Genomic DNA, 26,693 nt, shown 5'->3' with positions numbered 1-26,693 from the left:
TCATCTCCCACAAGGATTGATGCCTGCCTGGCTCCGAGGACAATACAGAGACAGAATGGAAACATGGATTTTAATAAGATAAAAACAAGTCAAGACCCTTTACTTGGTGATAACACAAATGATAACTATTTACTGAACCCCAGATTACCACACAACATTTGTGTACTATATAGTTTTATCAGTAAAACGGTCTATTGGTGCAAATGCAGTGGCCGCTTTCAATGGAAAATCTGGTGTCTGTAAATGACAATGCACAACCACACAGTGCTTTAGTCACATTCAAAATTCACCCTGCTGCATGTCCATCAAAGGTAGGTGGGTTGCTAAAGATGATCATTCTAAACATTTGGCTGTGGTTCTAAAACGTTTGGGAAGCAGTGCTGCAGAAGAGCAACAGTATCTCCCTTTTCACTATCTCCAAATCACTTCTGATGCCATGGCACCAACACACTTAGCTTGTGTCCTCTGCAATAACAGCAATCTTGCACTTCTCTTCATTGTAATAACACTGTTGTTTATCCACAAACACATTTTTTTTGTAAGCATACTTCGGACTATATTGACTCTTTTAGAATGCAGATTTTAGCAAATAAGGTAAATTGGGTACACTGGGTATGCAATTTAACTACCTCGGACGGTCCACGATCTGCACTTATAAGCAGCCTGAGAAATCTAGGCAGGAAAGGCTGATACCTCTACCAACAAGCCACTATTCGTAGAACACTCATAACTCCAGACATCAACGCCTTAAATCATTAAAACAAGCATCTGCAATGCAAGGGGTCTCGCATTTGTTCGAGTTAGAGTTATTAGCGTTGTAAGCTCCTAACCTTGCCACATAAATTGAAAATGAAAAGTAATACAGTTTCACATAAGCGAGGCGATTCAAAGCGCCATGGGCGTCATAAGCGTGAAGGAGACACACAAAAAGAAAGCCAAACGTATCAGTAAAAGTTCAATTATCCATGTAAAAGGGTCGAGGTCCAAGTCAGCAACCAAACTGCCCCAAAGAGAAAAACTTAAAGTATTTACCAATGATAACAAAGTATTTTTGAAGAGCAAGCCCATGAACGAGTGATAGTGATGGGCGTGCGGTGGGCGTGGTTAGAAGCCCAAATAGATAACAACATGCTCGACCTAGAAATGAAGAATCAGCATCCAACCACAGTAGTTAAATTGTTATGATGTGAGTAAACCTTTCAGTAGTGCCCTTGAATGTTGTAGGAGGTTGTATTCTGGTTTCCAAGCAGACATTACTGGTGCTAGAGAACATAAAAAAATAAATAAATAAAAGCGCTGAAAACGGGTTTCATTTAAGAGACCATGCTACAAAACAGAAATCACTTTATATACGAGCAACTGCGAAAATTTTCATAATCCATCAAAACTATGCAGAAGGCATCGATATTACTTATGCACCGTATCACACAGTAAATAAAACAGATTGCTCGAGTTACGTCAACAGTACGTTAAAAGTTTTGGAAATTTTAGACACTAAAGTTTGGCACTTTCAGATGTACACTTTCATTTTTTCCCTTGACCTTATTTTTCTTTTTGAGCTTTTTGCATTCCACCTTTTACTGTTCTACTTATACATGAAGATCATAAATGAGGTTTAAGAGCAGCCCAGTTCGTTCGTCTAATCATATATTTAACAGTTCACGTGGTTACAATCAAGTTTAGTTAAACAAAAAACGGCTGAGCATGGTCCCATGTCTCCCTCTTGTGGTGACGTTCAAGAACAGTGGTTTTGGAAATTACAAAAATTCTACGCCGAGACAAACTTGTAGAGGCTACAGTTGAACAATAAGGTTATTGCAGAGGAAGACTTGTTGACCCACCAGCAAAAGCGTACAGCCAACCAAAGAGAAAACGCAAGTTACTAACTCATACTGTAATACAAAACTAAAACTATCTAGAAGGGACATATTTCATAGATTCACACATTTTAAACATTCACTGTCAGGTGGAAATCTTCAGTACATTTGAGCCAGGTAACCAGTAGATAACACAGTGCCAGCCCACGCCCTAGAAGTAAGTCTTATCACAGGTACTGAGTTTGGGAATTAACCTCTTAGTGCAATACTAACGGTGTGCCTCTTCTGTCAATATCTATAGCTCGGGCGCTATTGCTCTGGTCTTTCTGTTTTGTGCTTGCCTGGCTATCGGTGTCTGTCTATTCTAGCCTGTGACACAGGAGGCGACATGAGCCTGTGGGCCTGAATAGCTATGATGGTGACCGTCAACATCTAGTAGGCAAGGGCCCAGAGACGCTTTAAGGCACGGGCAAAGTGGGCTCTGGCTCAGGGACCTAAACTCTGAGAGCCAGCTCTGTTCTGCAGATTCTTGCCCCGATGACCTTCAATAATGCTTAAACAGATGGCATTAAATACTTTTTTCCTTTAATTTATTTTAAATGTGGGTGATGTGTGAGAGTTATTTGCAGGCATTTTTCAGGGAAATATTGTGTTTATTTTTCATGCAACATTCATTAAAAAGTTTATTTTAGATCAAAACAGTACGTCACATCTGACAAATGAGAGGGTGTCACAGAGGTTATTTTCAGTGATATTAGTGAGATGCTGCGGTGTTTCAATGTTGAAAACACGTCACTATTCCTGAATATTAGATGTAAATACCTTTAGAATTTGGACCAGTGTGCCCACGGAGTCGGTGGCCCAGGCAAAGCGGGCATGAAAGAACTGAAATTGGATCACAAATTCAAATCTGTTGCAAACAGGGGACCCCAAAATAAGTTTGATCCAGGGTCCCTAAATCCCTAAGATGTCCCTGCAAAGGCCATCCTGTCAAGGGTGGGGATCTTCAGATAGGGAGAGGATTTCCACAGTGAGAGACTTATTAGTCAGGGCAAAGTGAGGTCAGAGACTACCTTGCAAGTTTTGACGCCGAAGTGCAATGGCTAACAGTACTGGAATGACATGGAAGAACGTTTTCCTTGCTCTATTTTGATTTTTTCCCCACCAAACAGTTGTGTATCAGGTTCAAGCAAACATGTTGGCCAGAATGTCCTAGATAAAAGCTGTTTCCTTCTTAGAAAACGTGTCAAGAGAGCAGCGCTTGCAAATATCACACAGAATGGTGACACTGATGTCCTACAAAGGCCAGCAATGGACCAGGTCTTTGGAAGAGCACAATGCTGCTTTTGCTCAGCATGAAGTCCTTATGGAATCTGAACTCCTCTAATGGTGTGATACTTCGAAATACAAAAAAACACAGCCACGTACACTGGTTATTTAAGCTACCATAGGACGCCTGAAGAAAGACTGGGACATTTTACGAAGTCTCTAAAATGCTTAGAGTTTTTGACCTTTTGAGTTGGAATTCCAGAGATCTGGATGGTTCAGTCTCTCTTTGGCCGAGGACACATGGGTTATAGGCTGAAAGGTAGGAAGGACAATCTCCTAATTTAAAAGAGCATCACAATGAAGGATGGAAACAGCTGAAGGACACATTTGTCTACTGCCATTTTAATTACACACAAAAAAATAAACCGCCCTCCTTGGGCTCCCCCAAACTTTCATATCTTACTGCCCCCTGCCCAAACTCTCGCTATTTTGGCTAAAAACAAATTGAGCTTGACCGATCTACTAAAGTAGTAAACACGACTTGCTAAAGATCGGGTTCACACACGATAGACCTGGACTGGGAGAGGTTTTCTCTAACAGAAAAACTAGGAAAACAATGATACAGATGTTCCTCTGACAACTAAATCAGTATCTACCTCCACATGCTCCTTTGGCACTTGCTGTCTTCCAGAGGAGAGCTTGAATATTACATGGTTTTAACATCATATGGATGCTTCTACAACATTCTGTGTAGATTTACGGACAGAGGCATACTATCTGCACTGCTGAAAATTTTACTGTGATCAAAACTTCCAACTTCTTGCAACAAAAAATGCAGACTGTCATTTTCAGTCTCACAAAATTTCAGAAAAGCCACATGACAGATGTAAAATTCTGTGGTTTCCCACTTTGCTCAACCTTCAGTTATGTCAGAGAAAAAGCACCAGCAATGAATCATAGGGCAACCACTGTACTAGTGCCACTGTCAACAATTAGGTGAACCTACTTAGTCTATGTACTTTTTGTCCATATTTATAGCGTTGCATTGACCGGGTTGGTAGTGATGTTTCCCATTTATGGATTGAGGATACCAGTGTAGGAAGCTGGCTCTGTATATACCATCTCAAAGTGAGAGATAGTGTGCACAGAGTCCAGGGGTTCCCCAGGAGGCTGGACAGAGGCAATAATAGATAATACTAATGCGCTATTTGTGGAAGTGCGGTTGAGCAGTTAGGCTTATCAGGGGGTAGTGTTAAGCATTTGTTGTACACACACACACACACACAGACAATAAATGAGAACACACACTCAATGACTTAACTCCAGGCCAATCGGTTTTTATATAGAAAAATATTATTTTCTTAATTTATTTTAGAACCACAAGATTCAGATTGCAGGTAAGTACATTAAATGTGAGGTACTTGGCATACGTAAAGATAGGACTTTGAATAAAAACAGTAATGTACACAGTTTGGCATAAAATGGCAATAAGCTATTTTAAAAGTGGACACGGTGCAAAATTCAACATTTCCTGGAGGAGGTAAGTATGGGTTAGTTTGGGAGGTAAGTAAAGCACTTCCAAGTTCAGTCTCAAGGGTATAGGAAGCCCACTGTTGGGGATTCAAGCCAACCCCAAACACTCAGCAACACAGGGCCGGCCAGGTGCAGAGGTCAAAGATGGGCCCGAATAACACAGGTTCCTATGGAGACTAGAGGGTGCTCCGGTTCCAGTATGCTAGCAGGTAAGTACTGGGCAAAGATGAGGGCTGCCTGCTGGTCACTACTGCACCGGTGGTTGGTTCTTCGCGGGCCTGGGGGCTGTGGGTGCAGTGTTTCTTCCAGGCATCAGGTTCTTTGTTACCGGGCAGTCACGGTCAGGGGGATTTTCTGGATTCCCTCTGCAGGCGTCGTCGCGGGGGTGCAGAGAGGTCGGCTCAGGGTGGACATGTCGTTGAAGTCACCTGGGGGTCCTCTCTGTGGCATTGGTTTCTCTGGACACGTCATTGTTGCAGGTTCTTTGACTCTGGAGACAGGCCGGAAGGGCTGGGGCCAAAGCAGTTGTCGTCTCCTTCTCTGCGGGGTTTTAAGGTCAGCGGTCCGTCATCTTGTTAGGTCGTCAGGAATCTGATTTCCAGGGTTCAGGGTCGCCCTTAAATACTAGATTTAGGGGTGAGTTTAGGGCTGGAGGGCAGAAGCCAATGGCTACTGTCCCTGAGGGTGGCTACACCCTCCTTGTGCCTCCTCCCTTTGGGGAGGGGGACACATCCCTAATCCTATTGGGCTAAATCCTCCATGTCAAGATGGAGGATTTTCTAAGGAAGGCCTCAGCTCAGGACACCGTAGGGGCTGTCCTGACTGGGGGGTGACTCCTCCTTGTTTTTCTCATTATCTCATCCGGACTTGCTGCCAAAAGTGGGGGCTGTGTCCAGGGAGCGGGCATCTGCACTAGCTGGAGTGCCCTGGAGCGTTGTAATACCAGGCTTGAGCCTTTGAGGCTCACTGCCAGGTGTTACAGTTCCTGCAGGGGGAGGTGTGAAGCACCTCCACCCACGACAGGCTTTGTTCCTAGTCACAGAGTGCACAAAGGCACTCACCCCATGGGGCCAGAAACCAATCTGGAAGTGGCAGGCTGGCAGAGACCGGACAGCAGTTGGGCTGGCATGCAGGGGGCATCTCCAAGATTCCCTCTGAGTGCATTTCTCAATAAATCTCACACTGGAATCAATGTGGATTTATTGTGCTGAGAAGTTTAATACTAAACTTCCCAGTATTCAGTGTAGCCATTATGGAACTGTGGAGTTCGTGTATGACAAACTCCTAGGCCATATACTCTTTATAGCTACCCTGCACTTACAATGTCTAAGAATTGACTTAGACACTGTAGGGGCATAGTGCTCGTGCAGCTACGCCCTCACCTGTGGTATAGTGCACCCTGCCCTAGGGCTGTAAGGCCTGCTAGAGGGGTGATTTACCTATGCCACAGGCAGTGGGTTGTGGGCATGGCACTCTGAGGGGAGTGCCATGTCGACATAGTCTTTTTTTCCCCACTAGCACACACAAGCTGTGAGGCAGTTTGCATGTGCCGAGTGAGGGGTCCCAAGGGTGGCATAATACATGCTGCAGCCCCTAGGGCCCTTGGTACCAGGGGTAACTTTTAGAAGGGACTTATCTGTGTGCTAATTTTGGAGACAAAGGTACAGTTTTAGGGAAAGAACACTGGTGCTGGGGCTTGGTTAGCAGGGTCCCAGCACACTTCCAATCAAAGCTGGCAAAAAGTTAGGGGGTAACCATGCCAACAGAGGCATTTTCCTACAACCAATACTTCAGATCTGTATTTAATTTGCTATTACTCGTAGTGAGGTATAATTACCTCAAAATATACTATTTTGTTGAGCAATATGGTAGGTTCCAGATTTCCAATCATGGTCACTGCATCCCATTAAGGTATGAGCTTTTTGATCTTTTTGGTGAATCTCTTGCTTCAGTTTTTTTCTCCCCCCGAAGAAGTATTTTTTCAGCATCCAAGAAACATCTACTTGCACATTATATCATGCCAAGGGACAAAAGTAACCCCCTGCTTACCACTGGGAGTCGTTACCAGCTTTGTGGTCATCAGCGTTCCATTACTGCTCACCACCATGATTGGTGCATTACTACTGCCGGAGAGTGTGGCCGCCACTGGCTTTGGAAGAATTTTACTTGGTTGCACCTGCTGAGTGATGATCTTAACACCTGTATGGAAACAAAACCATTAACCACAATAATGAAATAGTTGAATGACAACAAATAAATCATTCTGTTATGCCTGGACTGTATATTATCTGAACAAAACCAAATCAATACCGAATGGCCGAATTGACAACAATGAATTTATCTCACTTTGCAAGAATCTGCTTTAGACTGTTTTCACATGTTTGTGAAAATAAAAAGAAGGAAGAACGCTCACATTGTGAATGCCTTTTAACACTGCTTTGCATGACTGCTCTGGTGTACTGTTTTATCAGGTTTTTTTCCTTCCAGGGCTGTCATGTTGATAACCCATGAACAATCAATCCCAATTATTTTCAGACAAAATGCGTCCCTTTTGAGGGGTCCTCTTATACTACTCATTACCCACAAGGAGCACTTAAGCTTCAATACCAGCTCACTTGGTAGAGTTCTAGCCCAACTTCAGTTATATTCAAAGTATGAGAAAAGGAAACATTACGTTCACGTTGATTAAGACTAGTCTAGCTCTGCAGTCTTCACAGCCAGTAGGGGACATCTGAGACAGAAAGCAGTTTTGGAAAAAGTTAGATCATATCACAGCAATGGTTCCCTAATTGCGGCCCCAATAAAATTCACATGGCCAGAGGGACGGGTGCATTCACAAAAACACCATAAAGTTGGATGCCACATGTAGTTAGGAACACATAGTCAATAACAACACAGCACACGCAGCAACCACGTACCCCTCAGGCCGGACATCTGGACACCAACCCACTGGTACACACTGTTTCCACATCTGGTCGAGGTTCACCTGCGTTCACTATTTAGAAGTCTATTTTATGACTCCTTGACAACTGTTAGCATTTTGTTCTTTACCAAGAAAAGAATGTCTTTTATGGTTTTATTGCACTCGGAGAAATGCATAAAAACTTGCTTCAATCAATGTACCACGAGAGACGGCCGTCAGACCCCGGTTCTATTACTGCTCTCCCGGCTGCAATGTTTAATTAAGCAAACCGTTCTTGTTTTGCCCGACACCTCTTGTCTTTTGTTTTTTTTAAGGTAAAATCTCATTCGAGCAACAGAGCGCCAAAAGCACTTCCCTGATAGTGGTGAAAGGCTAGTGACTTTACAAGCAGCATGAGGGCTGCCTTGGCAGCATACCAAGTAGTGATCGGTAAACGTGAATAAGCCCTCTTTAACCTGTGTCACTTTAGTGAGGGCAGCAGGATCACTCAAAGTTTCGCTGCAGTCTGCTTAAGTCACCCCTTGGCCTTCTTTGGTTTGATGTGGAGTGCTATCCAGTATTAAAAGTGGTTTATCTGTGCTGGGTATATGTGTACTTCGGAAGGTAGCAATACAGAGACCATGCAGTACTGTGCAGCGCATACATGTTGAATGCATGTGCTGGGGGTATGTGTGTCTGTGAAGGGTACAATACATGGGAGACTGTGCATTCTACCTTGGGAGACCCAGGGCTGCATATTGAAACACGATAGGAGGTAGAGGGATCATCCCCCGCCCCCATGCAGATTTGGGTACTGCTGCATTCCTGTACGCTGGGTGGGACATACTGTGGAACAGGGAGCCAGGCTCCCCCCCCCTACACTTCCAAGGTGCTCTTTGATTGAGAAAAAGGTTACCAGGAAGGGGCTTGGCTACATCTCAAGAAGAAGACGGGGCTAAGAGAATCAAAGTGTAACGGTGGGTCCCACGGCTAACTTTATATTACAAATATCACTGTGGCTGACATCCAGGTGTAAACTCTTGTCACTTTTATGGCCAGAGTTGTGGGACGATCAGCTTTGCAGTCGCTTCTGTTGTTACAGACTGCTTTCAAAAGGAAGAAAGGGCAGAGGAGTGGGCGTTTCAAAAGAGGCAGACTCCCAACATAAACTTCAAAAGACCAGGGCCCTAAATCACTTTAGGGTGTGTGGAATTGGACTATAAGTGGAGCTGGATACCCCAAAATTTGCCAACTTCATTCTCAACATTATTGATTGCTGTACTTTTTTTGTTTGAACATACTCTCAATGTTTTTTTTTGTTGTTTTTTTTAACAAGTTCACTTTTCACAGAGGTTTCTGCTGTAATATGAGCTCTATGTTTGGTGTTAAAACAACAGAGGCTGATGGATTACCAAGTTATTTATTTATTTATTCAAATGTTGCAACAGAAGATGCCATGAAGCTGTGTTGCTGATTTTTTTAAAATCATTTTATCACCCCCTGCTGTAGCTAGGCTGATAATCATAAAAATTTATCCTTTAGAACAAGCAACTGTTTTACAGATACTTCTTAAAAAAACCTTCAGACATACTGCTGCTGTTCCTTCTACTGCTTTCAGCAGAAACTAAAATCTGCACAGTATTTCTAGCTGCTTACTTGGCCTTTTACCTTAGAAACACATCTAATATAAGCTCTACAGCCAGACAACACTGGTACGGTGTTGGGCAATCCATCTAGCTTTGTAGCACTTAAAAGTTTAAGTCCCAAAGAAGTCTCAACTGTTTGTGCTCAAAACCTTTTTTTCCTTTTGTTGATAGTTTAAGAACATACATGTATGCATGTCCATGGAATGCTAACAGTATACATATAATTCCATGGGTCTCAAGACACCTCCAAGTTCAGTGCATAGACATTAATAATTGCAAGTATCATACTAATAGACTTGCGAAAATGATAGGGGGACATTAAAACACATTTCACCGGGTGAAGAAGAGGAACTAAAAACAGCTTCATCACAATCGGAACTGCGAACCACTAATCACGGAACTGTTGTCTAGCTGTTTCCTTTTTACATATTAAAACTGCGCAAAAACATTCTAAAGTTTAACCCAATAACCTACTGTTATAGTCATCGATGGAGTCAATGGGTTCAAACATCAGTAATATATGATTTAATGTAAGTAAGTAAACTGAGGCACACTAGAATTATCACGTCCGTAAATGATATTACTGTTTGCCTCCTAACTACATTGAGATGGGAATCACAAAAGCGCAATCTACGTACTTACCAGATTCCTGCTTAATCTGGATGGTGGGTTTGACATTAGCTGACATCTGTGACTGCTGCTGAAGAGTAACCGGAGAAGTTTGAGTTATCTGTTGAGGCGAGTGTTGCGGCATCTGAGGCAACGGTTGCCTTGGAGACTGCGGGTACTGCTTTGGGAAATGCGCCAGAATCTGAGTAGGGGAACCCACCAAGGATTTGGGGGAAGGCAGTCTGGTGGAAGCCACTTTAATAGTTGATGTGGGAGTACCTAGGGAAGAAAGACAAAAATCTGAGCATGCTATGTAAAAACTATTATGTGCTCTTACTGTTAACGTTCAAGGCCATTTCCCTTAATAGGTCACATTTTGGTCCAATACACACGGTCTTCGCGGTTAGAAACATCACAACATGATACAGCCCAAGACACAAAGGACAACAGCTAGTCCAATCCACTCCCTCTCTAAGATATACTAAGCCACAGGCCCTGAGGAAGTCAAAAGAAAATGACAGAAAAAAAAAATAGTGGTCTTCTGTGACCAGATAATTTATGGTTACTGAGCAAATGCAACAGCAGTTCTTGCATACAGTTAGCAAAATAAAAACACAACCAAAACTTCCAGAGATAAAGAAAATCATTAGACACAGCTATCAGACCAGAGATGATTGAGTGATGAATTATATATTAACAACTTAGGCAAAGTTCTATCCGAGAACTGAACAGACCTCACCCAAATCGGCCATCGCCCTATTCCGACTCTCCTGTATGCGGATGATGCAGTTCCAATGGTGCACACTCTGTAGGCCCTCCAGAGAATTTTATCTTGTTTTGCAGTTTACATGCAGGAACTAGGGCTTCTAGTTAACATAGGGGAAACTTTTATTATGAAGGGTAGTAGGAGGCATGTTAACAGCCATGATATTATGATTGGGGACACTAAGCTTAACTTTACTACCACCTTTCCATATCTGGGTATCTTGTTTGACATAGATGGAACCTGGAAACCGTCGATTATCACCAAAAAACTACACTTTATGAAGGCCATCACTATGCTTGCAAATTTTGTAATTAAACTAGAGAGGGAGCCACACAAGGAAATGCTAGCCATTTATAGGGCAAAGGGTTTGTTTGCTGCCTTATAAGGGGCTAGGGTGTGGGGTTATACTGACTGCTAACCTCTACAAACAAAGGAAAAATTTGTTTCTTAGGAAGATCTTGTCTGTTCCCCAAAGCAGCTCAGCGGTAATATGCCACTCAGAACTGAGTGTCCCTTTTTTACTGATGTTGTCAGATCTCATCCAATTCCCTTTTGGCATAAAGTCTGGCCTCGGAGGCCACCACTTTCAATTTAGAGATCATTAGTGATTGCCTCAAATCATCCTTCTACCTACAAATCCAAGAATGAATTATGTTAAAAAACTTTGTTTGGACCTGGGACATCCTGAGTACTTTAACTCTCCTGACACCATGATGTTGATTATCAGGAAAGATCTGAAAGAGGCCTGTCTCTCCCAGTTTCAAAATCCCAGACTGAGCACAGAGCTGATAAAACCTAGTGTAAAAAAAAAAAAAAAAAAGAAAAACAATCAGATGATGTTGATTACGTATGACATTCAGCCTTACCTTAACTTTGCATTGAACCCTAGACAGATTATTTTTAACTAGATTTAGGCTGGATATATTTCATCGTCTGATTACTTTTCCTCCTGTCAATGAGTGGTCTAAAACACTTACTAAATGCCCTTTTGACAATGTATTGGATAAATCTACTATGCACACAGCTTTACTCTGTAAATTTTATAAAGGACAGAGGAGGTGAATTTTAGCACCCCGTCTACATGAATATAAATTCATACAATGTTATCCGGCATACTTGTTTTTACAGTGCCTTCGCCTTTGATTTGCTGTAACATATCTACATATTTGTCATCTGTGACTAATGAGAGGAAATTTGTATTTGTCTGTAATGATCACCCTACTTCAGGATGAATTTGTCTGGCAATGAACTTACTTATTATGGCGCCATTGTACATATTGAGAATTGTTATGTCTTTCTGGTTTCCATTTTTTTTTTTATCTGTTATATGCTGTGTATAGCTTTTATGGTTTTACTACAGAATCGAATAAAGCTTATTTTGAATGTGTGCAATAAACTACAGATGCAAAGACAGTCAATTCCTCACCCTTATCATAGATCTCAGGAGTCAAGAAATATATTTGCCCACTCACTATGGAGACAGTTTTAAACAGGTCAAGTTATCTTTAGGGCATTCTGGTCTAATGTGGCAAGCTGGCAAAGAACAGGTGTTGTGCTCCTTCAAAAAGTTAATCGACAATAAAGATGCCTTCAAATCTTGTTTTTATCTTGTCACATTTGCTGTGTATTAAAAGACAGAGGTCCAATGTCAACGTGTGTCTTTCAACAAATTGGTGCCTATTTAATCCTGTAGATTGGGGTTCACTTTTCTTTCTTTAACAGCAAAATTTGAGGATTTTGTCAAGTGAACTGTCTGACAATCGTTCTGGGCACACAACATTTAAATAACCTGTAAATGAACTGTACAAATATTTCAAAAAATATTTTAGTAGTTAGGAAAACACTTTTTTGTAATTTTGAAGTGAGATGGAAACAAAGATTTTAATAGAATCAAAACATGCTTCAGTAATATTGTTTATACAAGTGAGATTTTTTAAATATGAACTGAGAAACTTTCCTGCCCCTGGTGGCAATTCTGTTAGTGAACTAAGAGGCAAATGAGTGGTCACATCTACCTACATGTGGGCTAGATTTTTATTCTACATGCAGCAAAGGTTTAGTCTATTAAATCAAACAGGAGTATTTTTGTACAACAGATCTACAGAGCTTGCATATTTGAAGGTGTCTTTGTATGTGATAATGAAGAAAGAGGACAATTAAAACATATATTTGCCTAGGATCACACATTTTGAGACAAGTTTATGGGTTAAGCGCACTACAGTTAGGTCGAGTAGATTATTCAAGTCAGTAAACCTGCAACTCAGGAAAGATTCTTCTAACTTTGAGGCCTGGATTTGAATAAGTATTCTCATGAATCATTCAAACAATGAATATCTGTCTGAGATACTGTTTCACAACTAGAAACCCTCTACACACCTGACTAAGATAATCCATCATAAGCAGTACAAATCTTACTGCTGATAACATCAAGGACTATTCACTGATTCACAGGTCCTGAACCTTCAAAGCTTTAAAAACAAATAATAAAAAAATTAAAAAATAAGGTTAATGGGGTAAAGGAATTAACAACATTAAACTTCTCTAAGTGCATACTGTTTCCTGCACCACTACAGATGCTTCTGTAACACAGCAGAGAAACCCATTTTCAAATCTGTTCTTGCTCCTAGGGGCTTGATAACAACTTTTCATTAATATTTCAATTTAGCCATTAATAAATATTAGATATCTGTTGGTAGGTGCACTCTCTTGCACATGTAGCAAAACGACTTGAGAAGAATAGGTGAACATTAGTAAACTGCGCATGAAGAAAGGCACAAGATAGTAGCATCCTTTTCAACAAGGAGGAAACAATTCATTGAGAGAGCAAGGGTGAACTTTAACTAGTGACTTGGGACACATCCACACTGCTGGCAGAAAAAAAAGAAAGTCTGGTGGCCAAACCGCAATTAACAAAATGGCGAGTGAAATACACCTGAGCGCACCTTCAAGGTTGGCTGCTCCCAAATCCATTATAAGCTACGTAAATAAGCCATGCAAAAAGTAACATTTCCAATAAACAGGAAGAAACTGCAGCCCACTCAGTTCATAGTGGAAAACCCAGAACCCTACCCACTCAAACAGATGCAACAGTATGACTTGAGTCTTACATCTGGGTTTCAAATGATTGCTAAAGTATCTGGCTCATAGCACCAAAGAGCTGATCTCTGGACATTTTCCAAAGCAGTTCCCAGTTCCTGTTACTCAAGTAAAGCCCAGACTGACATCAGCCAAAGTTGCAGGCTCTCAAATAAACCCTGGTTCTGTAATCTGCTGTGCACCGTGCAGCAGAATTCCTATTGCCCAAAAGGGTCTGGCATCAAAGACATGTTTTCATGTTTATTCTGTCCACAGGACAAGTAGGCTCAACCCTCTGCAGGACAAACCCTTTGACTGCCAATGTACAGTATCACACTGTGGATGCCTGAAACTGTTCGAATTAGTACATATTTTTCATTAATGCAAAATATTTACTATTAGAGCAAGCAGTGAGCCAAGCTTTACTCCCAGAGGTTCTAGTATAAAATGTGTACTCTTGTTTGCAAAATATAACACTTAGAGGCTAGCTATAATGCTTCCACAATACTCCCTGATTATATGCAAATACATCCTAAGCACAAAAGCTATATTGGTTTGCTTTGAAAATAAAATGCACTCCAAAATATGCACCTTGGAAAAATTGGTTTGCTAAGCCACTGTGACACTTTAATTACCATTTCTTGGAGGCATTTGGTAAAACGTGTTTCATGCATAATAATATTAAAAGGTAATAATAATATCAATGTTTAATTATTATGGGCAACATGAAAACAAACAAGAGAAACGATTCTTAAAGAAATAGTGCTCCAACAGGTATATGCCCCTGCAACTGTGAAGATTTACAACTTTCAGGAATTCTTAAGAGGCCAGGAAACCATACTTTTAGCAAACTTTTGTGAATTCTATTTTCACAAGAAAAAAAATATTTATGTGCATATCCTCATGTGAAAATCTGCTGACTGATTCCAAATTAACTACAGTTAAACCTCCATTTTCCCAATAGGAAAAAGTTTTCCTCCTGTAAATTTCCCACCTTTACCAGTGTTGGAGGAGATTGGAAAGGAGTTGGTGAATACCCACAAAAATGTTAGTCTGTGGGTGTGCACCGAGTCAGGGCATTCTAACCTTAGAAATACCACTTCTTGCCAAATTGTAGCCTTTGTATGAGTATTTGCTTGGAAAGGTAGCAAAACCAGTCTTGCTAGAATCCAGAAACTGGTATCATAGCCGCCCTAACCTAATGAGTAAGGCTAGTATCAGAGTTCTGATACAAAGAATGCTGCCATAAATTGTCCCCTAACAGCATGCACCAAAAGGGCAGGTAAATTTCTGAAGCATTTAGGTCCCTTAGACAAGTAGATATTATATAAAATGCCATAACCCTGTACAAGTGTGATTAGTTTTCTTACCTTGCGATAAAGTGGACATGACCACGGAAGGAGTAGAGGTTACCACTGAGGTGATAGCTATTGAACTGGGAGTGGGCGAAGAGTTGTTGCAAGTGGTAGCGGTGCTGTTGGTGACAAAGCTAGACTGAGAGGCGGTGGCCACTGTCGGCTGCTTCTGCGTGGTTGATGCAATGACCGACGTGGGGATGAGCTTTGTGACAGCAGCATAGCTATGGGACTTCGACAGAATATTGGGTACAAATGTTGAGCTCGGTGATGTGGTGACAATTATCACCTGAAATGAAAGAAAGACGCTTTCAAACCATGTTGATTTGACATCTGAGCATGAATAGTTTTGACAGGGGATAAAGATATAAGAATTAATGTTAGCATGACTTCATCAAAACATTATCCCAAAACATTGCCTCCTTAAATTAGATCCATGCGAGTTACCTTTCTACAGGAGCTTGGTTGCTTCAGGTGAAAGACTTCTTCTGTTAAATAAAATCTTTTCCTCATCTGAATTAAGTAACAGTGGTGAGTGGCTCTAGGTCATACTCCAATGATCAAGTAAGAAAAGTGTTCACTCATTGCCCATTTCTATGATATATCGCAGTTATGTAAAAAAAAACAATCTGCTCCCAGGCCTGCCTGGGAAAAAAATAAAAAACTGAAAAAGATTGTGAACCACAATACGAGATTTGGGTTTTGGGTGGGTAAGGGGGGGGGGGGGGAGAGGGCTGGCCAGAGAGGAGTGGTAATAAACTAGAATAAAGCAGAGAGCGCAACACAGAGGGAGTGAATTAGAAGCAAAAGAGAGAGAGAGAGCAACCTCGAGCACGGGGGGACTGAAGCAGATAAGTAAGAGAGCAGTAAATAGCCCCATGTTATGTTATGCGTATTTGTAAAGCGTACCCGGAAGGATATCTTGGTGCTGAACAGGCGTGTGTAGGCCTGTCTTTGGTAGGTGTTACTTGAAAGGCCAGGTCTTCTGCTTCTTACGGAATTCAAGGAGATAGCAGGAGGCTCTAATGTTGTGTGGGAAGTTGGTTAACACTTTAGGAATGATGCAAGTTTACGCCCGTCGTCCTGACCTGGTTCTGTGTATGTGTGGGATTTGAGGAGACCTGCAAAGCGGCGGTGTCTGAGTGGTTGGTGGAAGGAAATGTGACTATTCAGGGAGTTGTGTAGTGCCTTGAATGTATGAGTGAGGAATCTGAAGTGAGCAGGTATGGGTATCAAGAGCCAGTAGAGTTATCTTGGGTGTGGTGTGATGAGATGAAAGTTAAGTGGGAATTTGAGAATGAGTTTGGCTGCAGACTTCTAGATGGTTTGTAGTCTTCTGGTGAGTTGCTTGGTGATTCCAGCATAGAGGGTGTTCCTGTAATTCAACTTGCTGGCCAGTGTGACTGTTCTTCTTGCGTGGCAGGTATCTGAAGGTTGTTATCAGCATCTTCAGGGTGTGGTAGCAGCTGTTGATGAATTTTCCAAGGTTCCTGCCATGGGTGCGGATCAGAGTTCAGCTTGCAACCAGTTTGAAGTCTATAGTAAGGTGTTGTTGCCAAAGATCACTACTGCTGTTTTGTCGGTGTTGAGCTTGAGACAGCTGGCTTTCATCCATTTGGTGACTTTGTACATGCAGGTGATCAACTTGTTTCTTGCGTTTGGCGACTTGTCAGCAAGAGGAGTATGAGCTGCATGTCGCTGGCATAGGACAGGTAATGTATTGTGCGTGGATGACTTTCGCCAGAGGAATCAGATATGCAATGAAGAGGGCATGGCTGAGCGATGAACCTTGAGGAGGAGTTTGCGGGCTTCAGAGGACTAAGGTGCCAGACTAACAGCTTGTGTTCTACCCAGCAGAGATAGGGTCCTTAGATGCTAATCTCGTGCAAACGCCTGATGAGGATGTGGTGTGACAGTCAATGCTGCAGAGAGGTCCAGGAGAGTGACAGCTACTGTGTTGCCCCCGTCAAGGATCTTGAGGATATAATCTGTGGAGGCGAGGAGTGCAGTTTCCGTATTGTGGTTGGACCTGAATCCAGACTGCACGATGTTAAGGAGCTGGTGGTAGCTGTGGGGGTCTACGAGGCAACCCTGAGTAATTTCTCCAAGACCGTTGCCATTTAAGGCATGAGGGAGACAGGTCTGTGGTGTGGCTGGGTCAGAGGATGGTTTCTTGAGCAGGATGCATGACTGTGGCATGTTTCCAGGTGCCCGGGAATGTGGCGGAGTTAATATAGGTGTTGGGGATGGGTGTTAGTGTTTTGCCAATCAAATTGAGTCCTATGAAGAAGGTGTGATGGGGGCAAAGGTAATATACCCCACCTTGTGAGTGGATGGTCTTCATGGTAGCAGTGGTTTCAATTGTGGTGAAGGCAGGCCACAAGGTCAGGGTTCATTCTTCAGCCATGATGGGAAGTTGAGATACAACAATGACGGGGTCCAGCTGAACATCAACGTTGGCATATATATGGAAGCAATTTTGTTACCAAATGATTCCAGGACCTTGTTTCAAAGGTCTTGCAAGGTGGTAATGCAGCTGGAGGCATAAGGAGGAGCAGTGAAAGGTTTGATGATGTCAGAGGTTTCTTTGCTTCTGTTATTGCCGGCATCAATACGATCTGCAAAAGCTGTGTGCTTGGTGTTCCTATAGTGTTTTAGGCAGAGAAGGGGAGAAGCAGCAAAGAGTGAAAGCTGGAACACATGCCCTCTCTTGGAGTGCTTACTCAAAGAAAAAAAGAAAATGTTACTTACCCAGTAAGCATCTGTCCGTGGCATGTGGTGATGTAGATTCACATGCCCTGCATACTCTTGCCATATAGTGTTGGGTCCGAAGAAGTGTTCTGAGTCACAAGATTGAGTGACTCCTCTTCTATCTGATAGTGCGCATGGGCATCAACTCCTTTGTTAGATTGTTTTTCCGCAGGTGGGTGAGAAAGGTGTGTAAGAAAAGTATAGAGAAAGATGTCCATGCAAATGTAATTCAATATGTACAAATATATACAAATATAATATAGCTGCAACTGCCACAGGCATCTGGGTAGGAGGCAGGGCGCATGTTAATCTACACCACTACATGCCATGAACAGATGCTTACTGGGTGAGTAACATATTCCGGTCAATGGCGTGTGTGTGTGTGTGTGTGTGTGTAGATACATATGCTCTGCATAGACTGTAAAGCAGTCCCTCAATAAAAGCGGTGGCTAGCCTGTGGGAGTTGCAGGTGACTGAAAACATGTTCGTAACACAGCTTGACCTATATTGGCTTGCTGACCTGCTATCACATCCACATAGTACAGTTTGTAAATGTGTGGTGTAGACTATGTAGCTGGCTTACAAATGTCAGCTATAGGAATGTTTCCAAGAGAGGCCATAGTGGCACCTTTTTCCTCGTAGAATGTGCTCTAGAGGTAACAGGTAACTCTCTCTTTGCTTTGGCATAACAAGTCTGTATACATTTAACTATCCATCTAGCTTTGCCGGTTTTGGATAATGGACTGCCTTTGTGAGATAGTGAAAAGGCTACAAAGAGCTGTTTAGTTTTTCTAAACCCTTTTGTTCTGTCAATGTAAAACATGAGTTATCTTTTAATATCTAGAGTGTGGAGATCTCTTTCTGCGACAGTCAGGTTGCGGAAAGAATACTGGTAGCTCAATGGATCGGTTTATATGGAATTGTGAAGCCACTTTAGGAAGGAACTTTGGATTTGTGTGAAGGACCACCTTGTCTCTATGAATCTGGAAGAAAGGTTCTTCCAAGGTGTAAGGAAATGCCTCCTTGGCATGGTTACCCCCTGAGTTTTTGCCTTTGCTGATGCCAAGTTATGATTTTAAAGTATGCTGGGACCCTGCTAACCAGGCCCCAGCACCAGTGTTCTTTCCCTAAACTGTACCTTTGCCTCCACAATTGGCACAACCCTGGCACCCAGGTAAGTCCCTTGTAACTGGTACCCCTGGTACCACGGGCCCTGATGCCAGGGAAGGTCTCTAAGGGCGGCAGCATGTCTTATGCCACCCTGGGGACCCCTCACTCAGCACATGCACACTGCTTGTCAGCTTGTGTGTGCTGGTGGGGAGAAAATGACTAAGTCGACATGGCACTCCCCTCAAAGTGCCATGCCAACCTCACACTGCCTATGGCATAGATAAGTCACCCCTCTAGCAGGCCTTACAGCCCTAAGGCAGGGTGCACTATACCACAGGTGAGGGCATAGGTGCATGAGCACTATGCCCCTACAGTGTCTATGCAAAACCTTAGACATTGTAAGTGCAGGGTAACCATAAGAGTATATGGTCTGGGAGTCTGTCAAACACGAACTCCACAGCACCATAATAGCTACACTGAAAGCTGTGAAGTTTGGTATCAAACTTCTCAGCACAATAAATGCACACTGATGCCAGTGTGCACTTTGTTGTAAAAATACACCCAGAGGGCATCTTAGAGATGCCTCCTGAAAACAAACCAGACTTCAGTGTGGGCTGACTAGTTTTTGCCAGCCTGCCACACACCAGACAAGTTGCTGGCCACATGGGGAGAGTGCCTTTGTCGCTCTGTGGCCAGGAACAAAGCCTGTACTGGGTGGAGGTGCTTCTCACCTCCCCTTGCAGGAACTGTAACACCTGGCAGTAAGCCTCAAAGGTTCACCCCCTTTGTTACAGCGCCACAGGGCATCCCAGCTAGTGGAGATGCCTGCCCCTCCGGCCACTGCCCCGTCTTTTGGTAGCAAGGCTGGAGGAGATAATGAGAAAAACAAGGTGGAGTCACCCCCCAGTCAGGACAGCCCCCAAGGTGTCCTGAGCTGAGGTGACTCTTACTTTTAGAAATCCTCCATCTTGCAGATGGAGGATTCCCACAATAGGATTAGGGATGTGCCCCACCTTCCCACAGGGAGGAGGCACAAAGGGTGTAGCCACCCTCAGGGCCAGTAGTCATTGGCTACTGCCCTCCCAGACCTAAACACACCCCTAAACTGAGTATTTAGGAGCTCCCAGAACCACAGAGGAAGATAGATTCCTGCAGCCTAAAGAAGAAGAAAGACTGCTGACCTGAAGCCCTGCAGTGAAGACGGAGACAACAACTGATTTGGCCCCAGCCCCACCGGCCTGTCTCCCTACTTCGAAGAAAACTGCAACAGCGACGCATCCAACAGCGTCCAGCGACCTCTGAAGCCTCAGAGGACTACCCTGCATCTAAAGGACCAAGAAGCTCCAGAGAACAGCGGCCCTGTTCAAGAAACTGCAACTCTTTGCAACAAAGAAGCAACTTTTAAAGACCGCACGTTTCCCGCCGGAAGCGTGAGACTTTCCACTCTGCACCCGACACCCCCGGCTCGACCTGCGGAAAACTAACTCTACAGGGAGGACTCCGCGGCAACTGCGAGCCCGTGAGTAGCCAGAGTTGACCCTCCTGAGCCCCCACAGCAACACCTGCAGAGGAAATCCAGAGGCTCCCCCTGACCGCGACTGCCTGCTTCAAGGAACCAGACGCCTGGAAACCACACTGCACCCGCACCCCCAAGACCTGAAGGAACCGAACTCCAGTGCAGGAGCGACCCCCAGGCGACCCTCTGCCTAGCCCAGGTGGTGGCTACCCCGAGGAGCCCACCCCCGTGCCTGCCTGCATCGTTGAAGAGACCCCTGGGTCTCCCCATTGATTCCTATTGAAAACCCGATTCCTGTTTACACTCTGCACCCGACCGCCCCTGTGCCGCTGAGGGTGTACTTTCTGTGCCTGCACTGTGTCCACTTTTAAAATAGCTTATTGCCATTTTTGTCAAAACTGTACATGCTATTGTGATAGTCCAAAGTTCCTAGAATACCTGAGTGAAATACCTTTCATTTAAAGTATTGTTTGTAAATCCTGAACCTGTAGTTCTTAAAATAAACTAAGAAAATATATTTTTCTATATAAAAACCTATTGGCCTGGAATTGTCTTTGAGTGTGTGTTCCTCATTTATTGCCTGTGTGTGTACAACAAATGCTTAACACTACCCTCTGATAAGCCTACTGCTCGACCACACTACCACAAAATAGAGCATTAGAATTATCTCTTTTTGCCACTATCTTACCTCTAAGGGGAACCCTTGGACTCTGTGCACACCATTTCTTACTTTGAAATAGTACAACTTCCTACACAAGGTTAGTGTCTAAAGCTCACTGACAACCTGAGTGATGTGATGCCAAGTAAGAAAGCTACCTTTTCAGAAAGGTATTGAAGAGGATATGAATGAAGTGGCTTAAAAGGAGGACCCATGAGCCTGCTGAGCACAATGTTGAGGTTCCAGGATGGTGCAGGGGGTACCTTGATTGGAAAGACCCTTTTAAGGCCTTTCATGAAAGTTTTAATGACTGGGATTTTGAAGAAAGAAATCTGTTGTTTGTTCTGTAGAAATGCAGCTATGGCTGGGAGATGTAGGTGTATAGAAGTGTAAGCTAGATTTGCTTTCTGTAAGTGGAGCAGATAACACATGATATCCTGAACATTAGCTTTCATGGGGTCAATACTCTTGGGTTGACAGTAGCAAACAAAATGTTTCCATTTTGAGCATAACATGCTCTAGTTATGGGTCTACAGGCTTCACCAAGAATATCAATACATTCCGCAGGCAAACCTAAGACACCAAACTCTAGGACCTGAGGACCCATACCGCAAGGTTAAGTGACTTGAGGTCTGGATGTCGGATTTGTCCTTGATTTTGAGGGAGAAGGTCCAGCCTGTTGGGAAGCTTCTGGAGGGGGGACTACTGAAAGGTCTAGAAGTCTGGTGTACCACGGCTGACGTGCCCCAAGTGGGGGCTACAAGGATCATGGTGAGAGACATTTGCCTCATCCTCTGAACCAGAAATTGAATGAGACGGAGAGGTGGAAAAACGTAAGCATCTCTCTCATCAGTTCATCCAGAGCGTTGCCTTTAGATAGAGGGTTTGGGTACCACTTTGCAAAGTATGTGGAAGTACTTGTGGGTGGAGTTCCCATTTGTGGACTTGTTGTTGCTTCCTGTTGAGCAGGTCTGCAAAGTCGTTGTCCGTCCCAAAGAGACACTTCGCCACAAGGTGGATGTGGTGGTGGAGAGCCCATTCCCATATTGCCTGAGAGAGTTGTGACATTATGGATTATGTTCTACACCATTTGGGAGAAAAACATTTTTGTTGATGCTCTATAGCTTTAGTCAAAAGAAAAAAGAAAAAAAGGCACAAGTATGCAACTGCATCATTTCATAGGCGATGCATATATGATGATGAATGCACATGCCTGAGTGATCACTCAAGCATGCCTACAAAACGACAGACAACCAGAGTAGAACAAATGTTTATATGGAAGGTGGAAAAGCTGGCAACAATTTCCTGCTGCACCCTCCAAAAGTAAAGTGTGGGGGAGAGGGGTGGTTGAGCACAAGGACCAGCACGCGTACAAAAGAGAGGGTCATGAGGGAAAACAGTGGAGAGTGCACAAGAGAGGCAGAGCAACACATACTGGAGAGAGCAGCACTGAACGCAAGCAGTGAGTCCTGGATAAGCAGTATCTTACTCAGTAGGAGTAGAGTACGACAAATTAAAAGACGTAATAATGATCGGTAAGAGATGATGTTCTATATCCCATGAAAGCCTTCCCGATTAATTGGATTTAAAGGGGTCCCTCGTACAGGGTACCCCCTTGTATCAACAAGAAAGTTTGATTAGCACCCCCTGGAATAGGGTAAAAGAGGTTTCTTGCATAGTTTTTCTTCTACCCCGAGTTGCTCTATACCAGTCCAGAGGAGGCCCTTTAAGATGTACAGGAACTACATAGTACATTAGAGGGATGAAACATCAACAATACTACATTCCATCAATACCAAATTTCATGTTTGTGGGCAGGCATCTATGAACAGGTGAATTTGGCCCACTAAAGATACGTCAAATATTTGCATGGACTGACCAAGCTTTTCATGAAATTATTTAAATGTTCTTATCGGTTTATATGTACAGTTTATGTCAATGGATGCATTTCACAAGCACTTTTTGTACTTTGTACATATGGAGGACTTTGTTTGTAGAAACGTATCACTGGTTGTAATTTATAATATATCTGTGATCCATCATGCATTTCAGACCTTTATGTCCGTATTCTTTGTTGCGTCTTCTGTATGCAGAATCAGAGGAACTAGCAGCACAACAAACAATGTCTTACTTGGCAGAACCACTTGCCTTTATGTACCATGCAAAGGGACATAGACAATTAAATGGAGTAGAACGAAACAGTTTTTAATGGAAGATGGAAGAGCTTGCAACATTTCCTGCCGCATCCTCCCAATGAGGGGGGAAAAAAGTACAAATAACAGCATGGGTGCAAAAGTGCAGGTTGTGAGGGGAAACAATAGGGAGCTTGGGGGTGGGCAAATAAAAAAAGAAAATAGAAAAGCTGTGGGAGAAGAGAAACATTAGTACACGAGGGAGAGAGCAATACAGTTCGAGGGGAATTCCACAAGAGAGGCAGAGCAGCACATATTTGAGAGAGCAGTATGGTGCTCCGGGATGGGTATTTGAGAGGAGAGAGAAGCACAGGTGGGAGAGAGCTGAAAAACACATGCATTCTCATGGAGTATTTAACCAAAATCACTAAAAGTGAGCAGTGGAAGAATACAAGTCAGCCATTGACCAGGATGACAAAAAGGCTATGGTCCAGGAGAGGGACAAACGTAACATGGAATAAGGAAAGCACTTGAATAAGAAGTAAATAAGATTGACATTAAATTCAACTAATGGTAGGCAATGGGTGGGTGTGATGAGCTGGAAGCCCAGGGTATGTTTTCCTTGAGCCCACAAAAGGTCTTGTGTTATCTGATAGGTAAGACCTAAAAAGTAGTTAATTGATACAAAGCCTTGAAGGATGTAACTATACAAGTCACCCACTCAAAAGGATGGTACACAAGCTATGCTCCAAGTTAGAGACAAACAAGTGGACAGAAAGCTGATGAATAAGATGCAAGCAAGTGAGAATGACAAGCAAGCCAACCAATGGTAAGCAATGGCCTGATCCAAAGTCTACTGCAAGTATTGGTATAGTCAATAACAGACTTTTGACAAAAGATAGCTAAAAGCAGAGTTTTAAGGAGAGCTAACAAACTGGTCTGGCTCTCAGGTCCCACATGTCAAAGTCAACATTCTTTGTCTGACATTACACTTTCATTAGGTCTGGTTTCATAGATGTAAACAAAAAGGGTACAATGACCCAAAGGCTCCCTGGATCAATCCGGCAGGTACACTCCCAGGCCTCGAACAATCTACTCAACCACTCGCTATGGAGAGTCATAATTTATTGAGTGGAGCTATTTTTAGGACCTACTCGCCCCATCTGGAAAGTTGACAAGGAACAAGTGTTCTGTTCACTCGGAAATTGGAGGAGCAATAAAGAAACCTTTAAATCTTCTTCTCACATTTGCTCTGTGTTCAGAGATAGAGAAGGGAGCTGCAGGAGCTGAGGGGAATGGCGAAGACGAGTGCTACTAAGTTTGAAAGGGTGAATGTACTTGCAGCAGAGGCTGCAGTAGGAGGCGGCAGGGCTTTTAAAAGGGAAAGGTAGCTGGAAGACAGCTGGGACTATGGGGAGGAGAAGTAAGGCTGCAGCGCTGTAGGTAGCAGGGCTGGGTCGAGAGCTACAGGGTGAAGCTGTATCAGCAGAAGAACGCAACAGGGGGTTGGAGAAGAGTAATGCAGTAGGGCTTAGGATGAGGCATGCAGTGGGACTGGAAGGGATGGAAATAGCCACAGAGGGCTATGGGAGCGATGGACCAGAAAATTACAGTAAAGGAGTGTAGAATGAGTGGAGGAAGACAGTAGAGCTGGTGAGAAAGAATAGGCTGAGAGACAGCTGAAATGGAACCTAGGAGCAGAGTAGGAGCACAGCTGAGCACAAAGCCTGGGACCCAACCGGTGAACTCCTGCTGCCTTACCTCTCTGGTGCTCTGAACCGCCACAAGAAGAAACTAGGGCTTCCAACCTTCGAGCACTGCTCAATGCAGGCCAGGGCACTCCAGACAAGACTGGGATGTGCGACATCGTAAGCTGTTGCTGCAGTATGTCTTGGGCGTGGTCTAATTGAGCCGACGATGAGGCAGCCATATTGGAATAGGTCATATCCCAAAAGTAAATACGGTAGTCCGTGGTTAAAATATAATTCACTTGAGGGAAGTGCTTGCTTAAAATGGAGCGGGCACCACGCTGAGTGGGAAGTGCTTGTTGAGAATAGCTACCAAAAAGATTGTAGTTTTAAAGGCAGCGTAGCGGGCGTGAGGCAGGTGCCACACCGAGTGGGAAGTGCTTGTTAATAATTTTAAAAAAGCATAAAACAACGACAGGAAGCTAGTCAGTGCTATTGATTTGTGGATTTCACAAAAGCAGCTAGTCATCGGTGAAGGCTGCAGTGCAACCTCAAATACAGAAAAAATGATAAAAAGATGCTCGATTTCATGAAGAGAGCTTGCCAGAGAAGAAATAGTACCGCAACCACAAATTAATTTTAATTAATCTCTGCTTGGTCCCTGCTCCCCTGAGAGAACCAGAAGTGACGTCTGCCCAGCAGTGGCCAATAAGGAAGGCTGCAGTGAAGAGGGACGCTGCAGCCAACAAAAGTTAAGCCATGACCGGGCCCCAAGCCCTTTTCTAACTGCAACAGCGTCTCACCCTAACAAGATGGCATCAGATTTTTAGAGACAATGCTCTGATCTGAACCCAACTCCTTAATAGGTGTTTATATAAAAAAGGTAGAAAAAGCAGTAAGCAGCGCATAGCGTTAGCACTCTCTAAAACGCAATGGTCATCCTTACCTTCTGAGTACTTGTGTTGGTAGTTTGGGTGGAGGGTTTGGTGAATGTGATCTTCACTGGAGACATGTGTGGTGGTAGAGAGTTGGCGATGCTCTGCATGATGTTACTCATTTTGGGGCTGCCAGTTACTGGCACAGCGATAGTCTTCGAGACAGGTGTGACTACTTTTGGAACTTCCTTGAGGACAACTGGTGAGGAATCATTTGAGTTGGTCCGTCGCCGTTTACGAGGTTTTTCATCCTCATCTGAACAGCTGACACCTAAAGAACAAGCACTTTGGTGGATCTTAAAGGAAAATTACAAGTATTGCACAATTCTATTATGTGTCAATATAAAAAACATTTCCAAATAGCTGTGACACTCACTTAAGTCACATTTTCCTATTTTAAAAACTAAACCTCATAAATATGATTTAGTAATTCTATGTAGTTATTTATATAAAAAATACTATGTGCTTATCCCAACTGTTTGTCACCTACTTTTGTACTAGGCTTTGATTGTTTTCAGGTCAAGTGCTTTACGACCTGTTGTTTGTCTACATGTGGGCTTTTAGCCATGCCCATCTTACACCCATCGCTTACACTCATTCGCAGGCTTGCCTTTAAAAAATCCCTTGATGTCATTGGTAAGTGCTTTGTTTGTCCCGCCTTGGGGAGGTTTTGTTACCACCTTTCAGACTGACCCTGTTACATGGATTATTGCACGATTGCAGATATACTTCAGCGTGGGCAAACTACTTTTTTCTTTTGTCTCTCCCATTCGGGCTTCATGGCGGCCATGGCGCTCACAGTGCCAACAGCACTAACTCCTTCGGTGGTATTGGAGCGCTGGTAACATTCTTCACACTGTTACCTAATCAGTCATTTCTTTTAGCTCTCCCCTTAGCGCTCCATAGCTTTCCCAAAAACGTATGTAATTAA

The 26,693-nt window shown here is 43.3% G+C and overlaps 1 protein-coding gene across 9 annotated transcripts in view; it reads right to left on the bottom strand.

Annotated features, from left to right (window-relative positions):
- The window catches only part of EMSY (EMSY transcriptional repressor, BRCA2 interacting), a 230,558-nt gene that overhangs the window by 136,286 nt on the left and 67,579 nt on the right, over nt 1-26,693 (bottom strand). For all 9 annotated transcript variants that reach the window (XM_069203886.1, XM_069203892.1, XM_069203885.1 and 6 more), the window contains exons 7-10: nt 25,774-26,033; nt 14,988-15,261; nt 9,810-10,055; nt 6,669-6,818 (exon numbers count right to left, since the gene is read on the bottom strand). In XM_069203886.1, coding sequence (XP_069059987.1) covers nt 6,669-6,818; nt 9,810-10,055; nt 14,988-15,261; nt 25,774-26,033 — 930 coding nt within the window. The remainder of the gene's footprint in view (nt 1-6,668; nt 6,819-9,809; nt 10,056-14,987; nt 15,262-25,773; nt 26,034-26,693) is intronic.

This window comes from Pleurodeles waltl, chromosome 8, assembly GCF_031143425.1.
Source record: "Pleurodeles waltl isolate 20211129_DDA chromosome 8, aPleWal1.hap1.20221129, whole genome shotgun sequence".
NCBI lineage: Eukaryota > Metazoa > Chordata > Amphibia > Caudata > Salamandridae > Pleurodeles > Pleurodeles waltl.
The sequence above is the reverse complement of the archived record's forward strand: the minus strand, read 5'-3'. Positions and strand labels throughout refer to the sequence as shown.